We start from the raw sequence: 13,837 nt of genomic DNA on the forward strand, positions 1-13,837 counted from the left end.
ACAAATGATTCAAGGAAATGATTTGAAACTAATTTTATAAGCCATATCTTACATATTTCTACATTTATGCACATTTATTTAAGCCCTTTGAAACATAAATAGTTACATTACATATTTGTTTTTCAGGCATCATGGAATTGAGGTGAAGGACTTTGGTCCCAGCTGGCGCGATGGCGTTGCCTTCCAGACGGTGGTGCACGCCATCAGGCCAGACCTGGTCGACATGGAGGTGGTACGGCGGAGAAGCAACAGGGAGAATCTGGAGGACGCATTTGCACTTGCAGAAAACGAATTGGGCATTCCCCGTCTGCTGGATCCAGAAGGTGTGTCCTTGACCTTTTCTGCATTAAAAATTTCCGAGTCATAGTCTAATGTACCAAAATAGCACTGGATATGTGTGTGAAATTTTTGATTCTGCTGGAGTTTGCTGGTGTTTTAGATGTAAAAGCAGCAAATATGGCATATTAGTTAGATTAATTAGGGGCTCGGGCTTCGACACGAGCCACTCTCCTCTCCATTGCAAAGCAATGGGAGGAGAGTGGCTCGTGGCGAAGCCACGAGCCACTATTGTTCTCCTGTTGAAAAAGCGTTTATTATATTTTATTATTATTAACGTTTCCGCCGTTTTTCGATTCGTAACTCGTCCTAGGCCTTTGAGAGCACCAATACAAATTATATATCAAAACGTGCGGCTTCATCGGGAATAGTGTGCTATGACTTTTCTAAGAAATTCGTCATTTTATCGCAGAATTATTCGCAAAAAACTGCGCAAAAAGTCCCATAGGAAATGAATGGGAACTGAAAAAAATCGGCTGAAAAAATCCACTTTTTTCCAAACGCCACTCCTTCGCCATACGTTCACCTAGAAACGTCATTTAACCATCAAAACGCAGTGATTTTTCTTGTCTCCGCAGGAATGTAGTTTATGTCAGGCTGAGATTTACAGTTTTTCATCAGTGAGTCCTCAAAAAAGTGAAAATTCTCAAAATCTGCTCTGGTTAGAGTGCGGCATGTCAGTTGGTAGAGTGGAGGAGAGGAGAAAAATCCGCCTGAAAATTTCTCGATCGCATCGCCCTCATGACCAAACGATAAGAGATAGGAGATTGAAATTTGGTCAGATTGTAAACAGTTTTCCTGGGATTCAAATGAATCCAAGTTTGAAGACCTAGCTCTTTCTGAAGTGAAATGGCAGGCAGCAGTTTAGACCAAAGTCGCACCGTTCTCTCCATAAGAACCAATGTAAACTGGATCATCTGCCTCATGGAGGGATAGTGTTTTTTAAATCGCTGTAACTCGGTCATTTCTCACAATATTTGGAAAATAATTACATTTATGGTTTGCCACAGCCTTCCTCTCGCTCACGGTCATTTCGGTTTTCAGCTAGCATTAACGGTTAGCCCACAATTAGCGCCAGAACGACACGTTGCGCGCTGCTGCTGAGAAGCACTTTTCTGCTGTCTGTGGCAGGCACCGTTGCTATGGGGGCCCATAGCAACCGCCCTTACACACGCGCAGGCATGCTCCCAAGCACACACACAGACTCACTGGAGTGCCACACCCACCTTCACACCCAATACCTCCACAGGAGCTGCATTTCAGCCTGAAAATCAGTTCAACCTCTCAGCTTCACACAGCCTTTAGAGCAGGGGTGTCAAACTCAGTTCCAACACACCTGATTCAAATGATCAGGCTCGTTATCAGGCTTCTGCTGTGCTTGATGATGAGCTGATTATTTGAATCAGGTGTGTTGGAAGAGGGAAACATCTAAAACATAGAAGATAGTTGACCTCCAGGAACAGAGTTTGACACCCCTGCTTTAGAGTAACTCCAATCCAAATTTTGACCTGGTGAGATCTTCCTGTCTTTGCCTTTCAAAGTAAAAGCACAGCACAATTTCAAAATAAAAGCCTGCGATGGGCCTGAAAACATCAGTTAAACCTCTCAGCTTCACACAGCCTTTACAATAACTCCAATCCAAATTGTGACCAGGTGAGATCTTCCTGTCTCTGCCTTTCAAAATGAAAGCACAGTAAAATTTCAAAATAAAAGCCTTTCACACACCGGAAAACACCAGTTAAACCTCTCAGCTTCACACAGCCTTTACAGTAACTCCAATTAAAATGTTGACCAGGTGAGACCTTCCTGTCTCTGCCTTTCAAAATAAAAGCACAGCACAATTTCAAAATAAAAGCCTGCGACGGACTGGAAATGCAAGTTAAACCGCTCAGCTTCACACAGCCTTTACAGTAACTCCAATTAAAATGTTGACCAGGTGAGATCTTCCTGTCTCAGCCTTTCAAAATAAAAGCACAGCACAATTTCAAAATAAAAGCCTGCGACAGACTGGAAATGCCAGTTAATTATCGCAGCTTCACACCGCCTTTACAGTAACTTCAATCCAAATTTTGACCAGGTGAGATCTTCCTGTCTTTGCCTTTCAAAATAAAAGCACAGCACAATTTCAAAATAAAAGCCTGCGACGGACTGGAAACGCCAGTTAAACCTCTCGGCTTCACACAGCCTTCAGAGTAACTTCAATCTAAATTTTGACCAGGTGAGATCTTCCTGTCTCTACCTTTCAAAATAAAAGCCTGCGACAGACTGGAAATGCCAGTTAATTATCGCAGCTTCACACCGCCTTTACAGTAACTTCAATCCAAATTTTGACCAGGTGAGATCTTCCTGTCTTTGCCTTTCAAAATAAAAGCACAGCACAATTTCAAAATAAAAGCCTGCGACGGACTGGAAACGCCAGTAAAACCTCTCAGCTTCACACAGCCTTTACAGTAACTCCAATCTAAATTTTGACCTGGTGACATCTTCCTGTCTCTGCCTTTCAAAATTACTTTACAGCACAATTTGCCAGTTCAACCTCTCAGCTTCACACAGCCTTTTGAGTAACTCCAATCCAAATTTTGACCAGGTGAGATCTTCTTGTCTCTGCCTTTCAAAATAAAAGCACAGCACAATTTCAAAATAAAAGCCTGTGACAGACCAAAAAATAACGCTCTCCTGCCCGGTTCCGGACATGCACCCATCCTGAGCCCCTCCCACGATTTCCGCACCAGCGGGAATTGTCTAGTTCAATTGTGTTACCATGCAAATTCATTCTATATGAGCGCTTTTTTGAGGAAATGCGTGCCAAAAATACCAAAGCCACCTCACAAAGGATTAAAATTCAGTGTTTATCCGTAGCTCAGAGTTTAAGTCTGTGGAAGTGAAGCAGTCCTGCAGTGGCTCTGCAGTCCTGTCTTCACTGGCAGAGTCGTGATGTTTTATTGCACACAGAGCTGCACTAAAACGTCTCTGCTTTTACTGGAGCTTGACCCTGATTTCTTGAAACATCAGGTCAGGGATGGAGATGAGAGTAGACATGTATAATTAGCTGTCATGCCTCAGTAGATTTATCCTCTTGAGGACACAGATTGTTTTTGTGTCATATTGACTTAGAATCAAATGTAATGAGTCTGTCATATATTCCTGTCATTTCTACAGGCATGAGGGTATGGTTTAAATGTAGCATTGACATGGTTATTTTAAGCTTAAATTACATTTGTTTCTGTTGCCTCGATGAGCTAATTTTCAGCGTGAAGTTTCATCCAGTGATATTGTTTGTGTTGCTCTGTAGATGTGGATGTAGACAAGCCAGATGAGAAGTCCATCATGACATATGTGGCTCAGTTTCTCAAGCACTACCCAAACCCCCACCATTCTGAAACGGATGGACAGCAGGATGAGGTACCTTGTTTAAATTTATGATTCTGTATATTAAGTTCATCTAAGGCAAGTGATACTTTTGACAGTTTTGGGGATATCCTTGTGTATATTGTCTAGGGTCTATTTAACTCCATGTGTTATAGTCTGTAAAGCTGTTGCCATCCATATTTCCCAATAACTGCCTGGTATGAGGTGCGATCACAAAGTTTTTACACTACTACTGCTGAATTTGCTTGGACCATGTTACAGTCATTGAACATATGTGAGCAGTCACTGTCAGGATTCCACTTGAGACTGGTATATCAACATTGGGATCTGCGTTACCCACATTTTTGTGACCACTGGTGCCTTTTTGGGATTTTACCGTGGAGCTCAAACTCATTTGGGAGCGTCTCATTTGGGATTAGCAAACTTTAATGTCAAAGATCACCACTAGTAATGAGAGTTGGTACTGCCGCCACAATCCAGAGACCTAAAAGCAGTCTTTGCAGTGGAAAAGCCTGGCATGTCAGGTTAGAAGCCCACAAAGTAAATGCTTGTCATTTTGTACAACGTTTACAGAGTAATGCTCTCTGAGTGAGTCTCCCAGGATCAGACTGTAAAGGCAGAGTTCTGCTGTTACGTCCTGAGGCATTTGAGGGAGCGTATTCAGCACAAATTACCTGAACTGTGGCGTGATGAAATGTGGATGCTGTGTGAGCATGGTGACGATGCACAAGTTTTTTTTACCACAAAAACACAATCTTCGCTTCCCACCTGCACCACTCACCAAATTTCCCTCTCTGCAACTTCTTCCTCTTCCCCATGAAGAGATTCCAGTTAGAGGGTCGCTGTTTTGACACAGTTTAGCAGATTCAACACCCACCACAGACGGTGCTTGATATGTTTACAGAACAGGATTCCCAAGTACCATTTCAAGCGTGAGGAGTAACATATCGCTGTGCAGGGTGACTAATTTCACGCAGAGGTCTGCCAGATTTAAATTAGGTGATTTTGGCTTTTTAAAGGTGTAGTCTCTGAACTTTTTGATCGCACTTTCTCTATCATTCATTGTAGAGAAAGACCACAAACAGAGATCATACCATCATTATATGAAAACTGCTTTACCTGCTGCTGATGTCAACAATTGCAGGCCCGTGCCTGCAATTCTTCACTCTTGTCATTTTATCACGTAAAGCTTAAATTAGTGAAATCAATCATGGCATGATCACGGCAGTCATATAATCATCACCGTTTTGTTTTCCATCATCACCGACTCATTTGATTTCTCCATCTACTCATTTTTTGTGCACATTAAGCTGCTTCTTGGCTCAATTCCAACTTTTGCACTGTCACTGCCGGTACTTCAGGTGAGAGTTCAGGTCGTAGTGCTGCATGCTTTCTGTTTGGAGTGTATGCCCATCTCGCCCTCAACTTATTTCCCACCCACTTTGCTTCTTCTTTTTTCCCCTTGCTAATCTAATGACTTTATGACGTGTTTGCATCTCTGTGTGCCTTGCTGCTTTCCTGGATAGTTTGGTCCCCAAGATATAGAGCAAATGCTTGAGGTATGTTCAACCAAACATACTAAATCAAAAGTTTGAAGAAGATAGAATTAGTGTCCGTACCCCCTTCATATCCCTTTACTTCCACCTCAGCTTCTAAGATTAATTAGTTCTAAAATGCAGACTTATATCCTAGCAGATTAAGTCTTCTGTCTAATCTTTAACTGTGTGTTTCTGGAATGTCATTTTGGTGTGATGCTTCCAATGGCATGCTGATTAGAAAACAGGATTAAGTTTGTTCCCAATCTAAGCCGCATGTCTATTAAATGCAACAGAGAGAGGAGCGGAAGATGCTGAGAGAGCTGAAGGTGTTTTTAGATCAACTGGAAAGAGATGTGCTGCGGGCCCAAGGGGCCGAGGGAAACCTCACCGACAAATATCAGGTGAGTTTAAGAACGGAAATGCATTCCTACAGCCACAAAAGATGCTTTTCAACACACGCGTCTCCTGATGTTTTGCAGGCATTTAAGAGCTTCCGTGTACAGTATGAAATGAAGAAAAAGCAAACAGATCCACTGCTGCAGCCAGTTCACAAGGAAGGCAAGCTCTCTGTGGATCAAGCTCTGGTCAAACAGGCCTGGGACCGTGTGTCTGCCAGGGTAATTGTACTGCATGCTTCTGTACAACATGAATAATTCATATCTAAGCCACAAAGAAAAACAGAATTAATTATGATGATTAATCATACGTAGATTAAACAAAACATGAGGATTAATAATAGATCATTGTCTTTTTTAATTTGTCATCACTAAATAAATTGCATCATCGCTCTGGAAGCTGGTAGAAACACATGTCGCGCTTCTTCTGTTTACTCTGTGCCAGTGAAAGTTCATTGGGGTGTAAGTGATTGAATCAGTTTGTTCAGAGGGGAGGAGATGGGAACAGAGGCGGTTTTGTTCTTTGGGCAGTCCTCCTCTCTGGGCATCTCCAGCTTGTCTCGACTGGCATAAAACTCTTTTGTAGCCCGATTGCTTGAGAACATGTGGAAATGTTTTGATCAGCATAGCCTCCTCTTGCTTTGGTAAAGTGCCTTTTTTTTAAATGAGTGTCAATTGCAGCTGCTGGACTGGCACATCCATCTGGACAAGTCCCTGCCTGGTCCTCTGGGAGTGATCGGAGCCTGGCTTCACAGAGCAGAGATGGCTCTGAGAGAGGACATTCCCATCCAACACGCTCATGAGGAGACAGCCAATGTTCTTCACAGAAAACTGGAGCAGCATAAGGTGAGGTCGCATGCTTTTATTCGGTGTATTTGGATACCTATCACATTGCTTGCATTGTTTAGTCCAAGTGCAGTATAATGCAAAGCTAATGTGGATATAATTTTCTTTCATTCTGCAGGAGGTATTAAAAAACTTGGAATCACACCGGCAGCCCTTCCAGCAGATACACAGGGACAGATCAGTAAATGGAGTTCCTGTCCCACCTGAACAGCTCCAAGATATGGCAGAACGGTAAAATGTTTATCAAAATAATTTAGATATTTTGTCATGTGAAGTAATTTTATCCACACAACAAAATCAGTTTGATGTTTTCAGTGTTTTCCTGCACGGCATTCCTTAAAACCAAAGCAAAAACCGAATTACAATTGTTTTAATTTGCAGGTTCAACTTTGTGTCTACATCATCACATGCTCACTTGATCAAAATGGAATTCTGGGAAATGAAGTATCGACTGATGGCGTTTCTTATGCTGGCTGAGTCAAAGCTCAAGTCCTGGATCATTAAATATGGCCGACGGGATTCAGTTGAACTCCTGTTGCAGAGCTACCTTGTAAGTTGAAATCTTTTTCGTTGTAGTTGCATAAATGGTGCTGCATCTGTCAGACCATCTCATGTTTGTCTTTCTGTTCCAGACTTTCATTGAAGGCCACAGATTTTTCGAGCAGTATGAGATAATCTTCACATCCCTCAAACACGCTGCAGAAGTGTATGTTAAGTCTGACAGCTCAAGTAAGACTCCTTTCTGTTTTATTCCCAAATTGTCTGTTATTTATACATATTATATGTGTGTAAGTGTTTGTCTGGGCTCCTAGTAAACAGTCTTACTATTGATTTCATGTTACAGGGTCTAAGACCTGTAACAAAGGTAAGTCTAAAAACAGTTTGACAATGTTTAAAACCTTAACCTTGCCTGTCTCCTGAGCCATTCCTCTCTGTAAATTTGGGGCTGCACTTTTCTTTTCTAACATTCTTTGAACTCCCAGAACTGAACAATCATACTACATTCTGCATGAAGGAATAACCATAACTGGAATGCTATTAAAGCATGATTTTCCTGACCTAACACACAGCACCATCAACCGCAAGGCCAAATGATCATCAGACATAATCAGCTGCTCTTAGTAACAGTGATGATTTCTAGCTAAAATGCTCCTGTTCCACATTTTCTCTTCAGTTGATGAAGCAGAAGGGGTGAGTAAATTCCTCAGTGATACTACGGCTCAGTGGAAGAACCTGGCTTTGGAGGTGCGGAGTGTTCGCAGCATGCTGGAGGAGGTGATTGCTAACTGGGAAAAGTATAGTAGCACAGTGGCAGCTCTGCAGGCCTGGCTGGAGGATGCTGAGCAGATGCTCAACCAATCAGAGAATGCCAAACGTGTAAGTACATTCAGGGATACTAGTGAAAAGAACATGTGTCTGATTGGCTATAGGATGTGCAGTTAAACTCCCTGTTTTTCCTCTTTGTTGCAGGATTTCTTCAGAAACCTTTCTCACTGGATCCAGCAGCACATGGACATGAATGATGCTGGGAACTTCCTCATTGAGACATGTGATGACACGGTTTCACGGGATCTGAAGCAGCAGCTTCTGCTGCTGAATGGGAGATGGAGGGAGCTGTTTGTCAAAGTCAAACATGTAAATGCAATGCTTTTGAAACATAAATGTGCCACCAGAGCAGGTTTGATAATACTGGGGCATTTACAACATTTTTTTAAAATCACATACCGTCTTCTTTCGTTTTATTGACAGTATGCAAGAGCAGATGAGGTGGACAAGCTGAGACAAGACTACCAAGATGGGATTAATACCTTGAAAATGTTCATGGATGCAACCAATGAGAAGATGACTGCTCCTGTCCAAGTATCTTTCCTCAATGTCAGAGCCTTTGCTCAAGATGTTGAGGTAAACAGCCTGCACTCTTGTCATCATTCTCCATTCCATAAATCCTTAATCTCTGTTCTACATGATATAATAAGATATTTTCAATTACCAACAGGAAATCAAGCACAAAGTGCCAGCTATGGAAGCAGCCTGTAAGGCAGCCAGCCGTACTGCTCAGCTGTTGACCAAAGACACTCCACAAGAGGAAGTTTCACAGATGATGGCTGTGATGGCTTCGATCAAAGAGCAGCTGAGTAAGGTGTGTGCATGTCAATATGCATTAGGTGTCTCTTCTTCATCTTCTCATGTGAAAACTTCATTGTAGTTAAACTGATGTGGAGATTCAAGACTGATATTGTTGTCCAATGTGTGTAGAAGACACTCAGAGCTTAGAATTCTTGCCAATTAATTTAATATTAAGGCCTGCCAGTTCTCATAAGATGCAAATTATTGTTTTTAATAAAATGTGAAGCTACAGTTTCTTGTTCTGAAAATGTTTTGCAGTGGGTAAAACTTTTTCCAACTATGTCTAATGAAACGTCTTTGCTACATATCACAGCTACTTTTTATTTGTGATGTCGCTAACACTTCCACGCTGTCCTCCATTCAGATAAGGGAGAGATGTTTGCCTCTGCTGAGAGAGTCTCAGTCTCTTTTACCTCCACTGGAAGAAATGGAGAAGAACATCACAGGCTTCTACCAAGCTCTGGAGAAGGCTAGTCATATCACCAGCACCCCTGATTCTGAGGGACCAGTAGACTTTAAACAGAAATGTCAGGTGAGTAATGTAATTTGCAATAAAATTTATCTGAATGACTTTAAAATAGATAAAGAAATTTGCAGCATTTCAATTTGTCATTTTCTGCAAGACTATTTTCAGAGAATATATGAATAAATGTCTATTACTCTGCTTGCCGTTTGACACCTCAGGAGCTGGTGACCTTCACTCATAGCTGTAAGAAATGTCTGACAGTAATAGAGAGAAACCACCAAACCATTCAAAAAATAATGAACAGCAGTAAAACCCTCCAGCACATGGACATGAGTCTTCTGCAGAAACGAGTAGCAGACCTGCAGACCTCCTCACAGGTAAAAACCTCACAACCTTCTGCAGTTCAACACATTAACCTTTAAAAATGTCTACAAATGACTTTTTTTGTGTTTAGAACATGATTAAGGAATCCACAGAGTGGCGAAAACACGTGGAGGCAAACAGCTGCCTCATGAAGAGGTTTGATGAGTCACGGGTAGAGCTGGAGAAGGTTCTTAAAATGGCGCAAAACTGTCTGACAGAAAGAGGCAACCCAGAGGAGCTGCTCAAGAAGCACACAGTAAGAGTCCTGTGTGAGATTCTGATAGTTTTTTACCTCTTACAATTGTGTTCTTTTTTTTATAAGAATGGCTGCTGATGAGTCATCCGAAACACATGGATGCAAACATACTAGCTTCAAGGTTGAAAGAGCCAACTGTAGCTGCACATACAATGTAGAATGTTACACAAGCAGTGCTGGAACAACATGGAGCAAATCCACAAACAGAAAAAATCTAATTGACAGGCATTGGTGAACACAGGCTCTGCTCAGGCCAATGCTTGGTGCAATTTTATAAAAAATGGTGCAACAACATTTAAAGATTTTTACTGTGCTGATGCTCCAGCTTACCACCAAATGTCATGCCATTTTTCTTGGTAGTTTAATCATGATGACAAGTAGATACAAAGACAACCAAATTCACATACTCTGCATCAGTTCTTGCTTTGATGCAGGATCTAGAGAATAATTACAGCAGGATGTATGTTAATGAGACACAACCTATCCTGATGATGTTTTTTTGCAGGAATTCTTTGGACAGCTCGACCAACGGGTCTTGAACACATTCCTCAAGGCTTGTGATGAGCTGACAGATATTCTGCCAGAGCAGGAGCAGCAGTCACTGCAGGAAACAGTCAGGAAGCTGCACAAACACTGGAAGGTTGGTGCCATAAATCTAATGTATTATTATGAAAAATCATTGTAGTCATTTTTCAATTCTCCCACAGCCCTGTGTATAACAACTACAGAACAATATCCTTAAAACTTACAATGATGATTGCTAATGATCCATTTGTACGTATTTAACAATTTAATGTTGTCATAATACAAACAAAAAAACACTTACATTTTTACTGACACATATGAAGCTAAATTTGTATAATTTTGTATAGCTGTCCAAAATGTTACTTGTTAAAAACTGCACTGTCCTGAATCTAATTTCATAGCTGTTGCCCTTCTTCTGTACCAGGACATTCAGACAAACTCCCCCTTTCACCTCCTGCACCTGAAAGTGGAGGTCGAGAAGAGCAAGCTGATGCTGTCCCTGCAGGAGTGCCAGGCAGAGGTGACCAGGGAGAACCGCCACCTGGCCAGCATGGGCAGCGAGAGGCTCATCAAGGAGCACAGGGTAATAATAAGCACAGTGTAGCTGGCTGAGTTACATGTATTGATTAACAGACTGTGAAATAATTCAGTGGCAATTCACTGCCTCGTACAGTAAGCAGTGTGAGAAGACTTTCATGATATCGATCCATCCCAAAGAACTGAGGCTTTTCCGCTGTCAACCAAATACTATCCTCGATCGACAACATTTTGTTGCCTTGGATTCACATAAATCTTCCACTGTGTAAAAATGGCTTTCAGGCCTTCTTCAGGGAAAAAGGCCCCCAGTCCATATGTGAGAAAAGGCTGCAGCTGATGGAGGAACTTTGCCAAAAACTCCCCGAGGGCGACCCAGCTCACCAAACCTTGGAAACAGCGAGAAAGGACTTCGCTGAGGTCCGGGAGGAAATCGAGAACACCCATCAGAAGCTAATGCAGCACCCAGAAAAATGGAAAGACTACAATGCAAGGTCCACAATCTTATACTTATTTTGGTGAAGTCCTTTTTTGAAGTTTAGTAACTTTTTGTGAAGGTGTTAAGAGTGGTTATACCTCACATAAATCCAAGAAAAGAAGGGCGTTGTGGTGTAGAATTGTCCATTGTAGCAACAATAGAACATTGTGCTGTGCATTCCCAGGCTGTGTCATACATTGTTTGCATAGCCAAAGTAATCATGTTAAAATTCCTTCAGTCAAGTGAAATATAGAACAGCAATTGTAGTTTTCAGTGCTGATGTTTTTGATAGATGGCAAATCATTATTGGAAAGTTTTGATCCTTTGTACATTCTTATTCACACACTGCTCGCCAAGAAGCAGGGAATATAGTTTGTTTATCATAGCTCAATCTAATTAGCCCTGCTATTTACATATATTTTCGAGAAAATAGCTATAAGTATTCCCGACATCTTTTTGAGTTTGCATAAAGTTTTTCTTTATATCGTCATACAGGTATGCTGAACTCTCCTGCTGGCTGATTTCTAAAGAAAGCCAACTGAGGCTGCTGAGAAACAGAGCCAACGACCCCAGAAAATATGGCCAAGTGAAGGCGACCATCATGGTGAGTTTGTCGCTTTTATAAACTCCAAACTATCCACCAACATTCTTCTCCTCGCTTCTTCTGTGGTGGGTCACTTGAGTTGTACCACTAACTTGTCAATGTCACTTATGAGGGGATGGAACTGTAAAAGTGCTTGGCGTCAGATGAGTCTTTTGTCCACATGTCTTGTATCACACTTTGTTGCTGTGTGCAGGAGCTGAGAAATGACGCAGAGCTACAGGAAGGGAATCTCGGCTGGCTGAAAGCCCGTATGGCCGTACTGATTGAAATCTGTGCTGACAGCGATGCCCAGAGGCAAGGAAGTGCACTGAGCAAGCTCTCTACTGATTTTAAGGGTCTTCTTGCTTCTCTCATAGAGGTGGGTGAAGTTCTCACATGTTTTATTAAGGTGCCAGACAAACTTTGACACTATGCTCCCTCTGGGACTCTATAGTGTGCTGCTGAAATACTTTAATCTACCTAAAAACCACATGCAGGAGCAAATATGTCATAATAATATGTTTAAAACATGAGTGCATATTATTAGAGCATTACTACAGCTGTCATTATCCCACTTTTACTAAAGACACCTCTTGGAGTCCATGTAAAGTAGTTGAAAAAAGGTGTTTTAAGTTTAAACTGTTATTAACTATCCAGACAAATTTGAATGATTCTACAAAATTAGGTTTTAAATTCTGTAAAAAAAAAAAAAAAGCAATAGGAGATGGTTGGTTTGGCCCCGTTCATCAGTAACAATGGACTATCTATGAATCCTAGCGATGAAAGTTTATAAAACTGCCCAGTGTAAAGTGGCTCTCCATCAACGTGGCTCTTGTGTTATAATATAATGTTTTAGTGTTATGGGAAGGGGTCATTCAAAGTATGGCTCCAGTGCCACCATCAAACTCTGTTTTGTGGCCCGCTGAAAAAATCCTGAACACAGAACTCCACAGTTAGGTAGTACAGGGTTCACAGTCCAGTCACATGTTTTTATTAGCACTGTACGATATGTTTAGAAACAAATCTGTGGATTTCTTCACTGAATACATAAAACCATAGTTACAAATGCTCCACAGACATGTTCCACTAAAGAAAAGCTAATGCTAAGAATGGTCACCGTCCATATCAGAGTTCTTATACATTCATATTTTATACATGCAGGCCTATAGGCTTTCATCATCAATTCTGACTACGGTTTGTCACATTTATGTAATTTCACATCATTTCATATGTGGTAGTAAATTTGTAAAAGTCTTGTATTTTCCTCTGTCATATCCTCTAACAGGCTGAGAAGATGGTGCTGGCTGTGGGTGATTGTGTACAGTTCAGGGAAGAGGTACAAACTACTTTGGACGACCTCGTTCAGGGCCAGAAAGAAGCTCAGGCTGAAGTTACCAAAATACTGGACTGTTCAACTGCTAGAGAAGCCCAACAACTGCTGCTTGTTCACCAGGTACTATAGGACTTAGAGTTTGCTCATTACTAATCAAACTAGATGAATTAATTACGATTTCAATTTGACTGTGTCTCCCTGCCCATAGCAACTGTTAAAGCGGCTGAAGCTGAAGAGGAAAGACGTCCAGCAGCTGATCACCAGAGGCCAGCAGCTCCAGGCCGAGGAGGGACTGGGCGAGACTCTGCAGCAGGACCTGCAGAGCTTAGAGAACACACTCAGCAAAATGGAGCAGAATATGGATTCACAGGAGCAAAGCCTCGAGGTGAGAAATACTTAATCAAAAAGTGATTCCGGAAAGCTTCAATACACGTGTAATCAATCATATTTCACCGTAGATAAAATCTGCACAGTTGCTCTGAATACTAACTTACAGCTACAAAGTTAGGATAATTTTGCTGCATTCTTTGCTAAATAGTGTTGAAGCAGACACCTCCACCTCACATTTCTTTAGCTGTACTTCTTTATTTTTCCTAAAAAATTTGAATGTTATGTATCTTGTGACATGCTGCACTGATTTATTACTGGAAAATGAGAATATGATGAGTCATTGTCTGGATGCTAGCTT

At 41.5% G+C, this 13,837-nt stretch overlaps 1 protein-coding gene across 12 annotated transcripts in view; it reads left to right on the forward strand.

The window, feature by feature from the left end:
• The window catches only part of syne1b (spectrin repeat containing, nuclear envelope 1b), a 95,770-nt gene that overhangs the window by 16,847 nt on the left and 65,086 nt on the right, over positions 1 to 13,837 (forward strand). For 8 of the 12 annotated variants that reach the window (XM_051949525.1, XM_051949522.1, XM_051949550.1 and 5 more), the window contains 24 exons: positions 127 to 323; positions 3,629 to 3,738; positions 5,232 to 5,264; positions 5,537 to 5,644; positions 5,723 to 5,860; positions 6,320 to 6,484; positions 6,603 to 6,715; positions 6,866 to 7,034; positions 7,117 to 7,213; positions 7,329 to 7,349; positions 7,659 to 7,861; positions 7,955 to 8,119; positions 8,234 to 8,386; positions 8,481 to 8,624; positions 8,976 to 9,143; positions 9,296 to 9,454; positions 9,532 to 9,696; positions 10,202 to 10,336; positions 10,646 to 10,804; positions 11,041 to 11,249; positions 11,729 to 11,837; positions 12,031 to 12,195; positions 13,102 to 13,269; positions 13,358 to 13,534. In XM_051949525.1, coding sequence (XP_051805485.1) covers positions 127 to 323; positions 3,629 to 3,738; positions 5,232 to 5,264; positions 5,537 to 5,644; positions 5,723 to 5,860; positions 6,320 to 6,484; positions 6,603 to 6,715; positions 6,866 to 7,034; positions 7,117 to 7,213; positions 7,329 to 7,349; positions 7,659 to 7,861; positions 7,955 to 8,119; positions 8,234 to 8,386; positions 8,481 to 8,624; positions 8,976 to 9,143; positions 9,296 to 9,454; positions 9,532 to 9,696; positions 10,202 to 10,336; positions 10,646 to 10,804; positions 11,041 to 11,249; positions 11,729 to 11,837; positions 12,031 to 12,195; positions 13,102 to 13,269; positions 13,358 to 13,534 — 3,430 coding nt within the window. The remainder of the gene's footprint in view (positions 1 to 126; positions 324 to 3,628; positions 3,739 to 5,231; positions 5,265 to 5,536; positions 5,645 to 5,722; positions 5,861 to 6,319; positions 6,485 to 6,602; positions 6,716 to 6,865; positions 7,035 to 7,116; positions 7,214 to 7,328; positions 7,350 to 7,658; positions 7,862 to 7,954; positions 8,120 to 8,233; positions 8,387 to 8,480; positions 8,625 to 8,975; positions 9,144 to 9,295; positions 9,455 to 9,531; positions 9,697 to 10,201; positions 10,337 to 10,645; positions 10,805 to 11,040; positions 11,250 to 11,728; positions 11,838 to 12,030; positions 12,196 to 13,101; positions 13,270 to 13,357; positions 13,535 to 13,837) is intronic. The other 4 variants (XM_022204252.2, XM_051949560.1, XM_051949546.1 and 1 more) reach the window with 3 other exon arrangements.

This window comes from Acanthochromis polyacanthus, chromosome 1 (genome assembly GCF_021347895.1).
Source record: "Acanthochromis polyacanthus isolate Apoly-LR-REF ecotype Palm Island chromosome 1, KAUST_Apoly_ChrSc, whole genome shotgun sequence".
NCBI lineage: Eukaryota > Metazoa > Chordata > Actinopteri > Pomacentridae > Acanthochromis > Acanthochromis polyacanthus.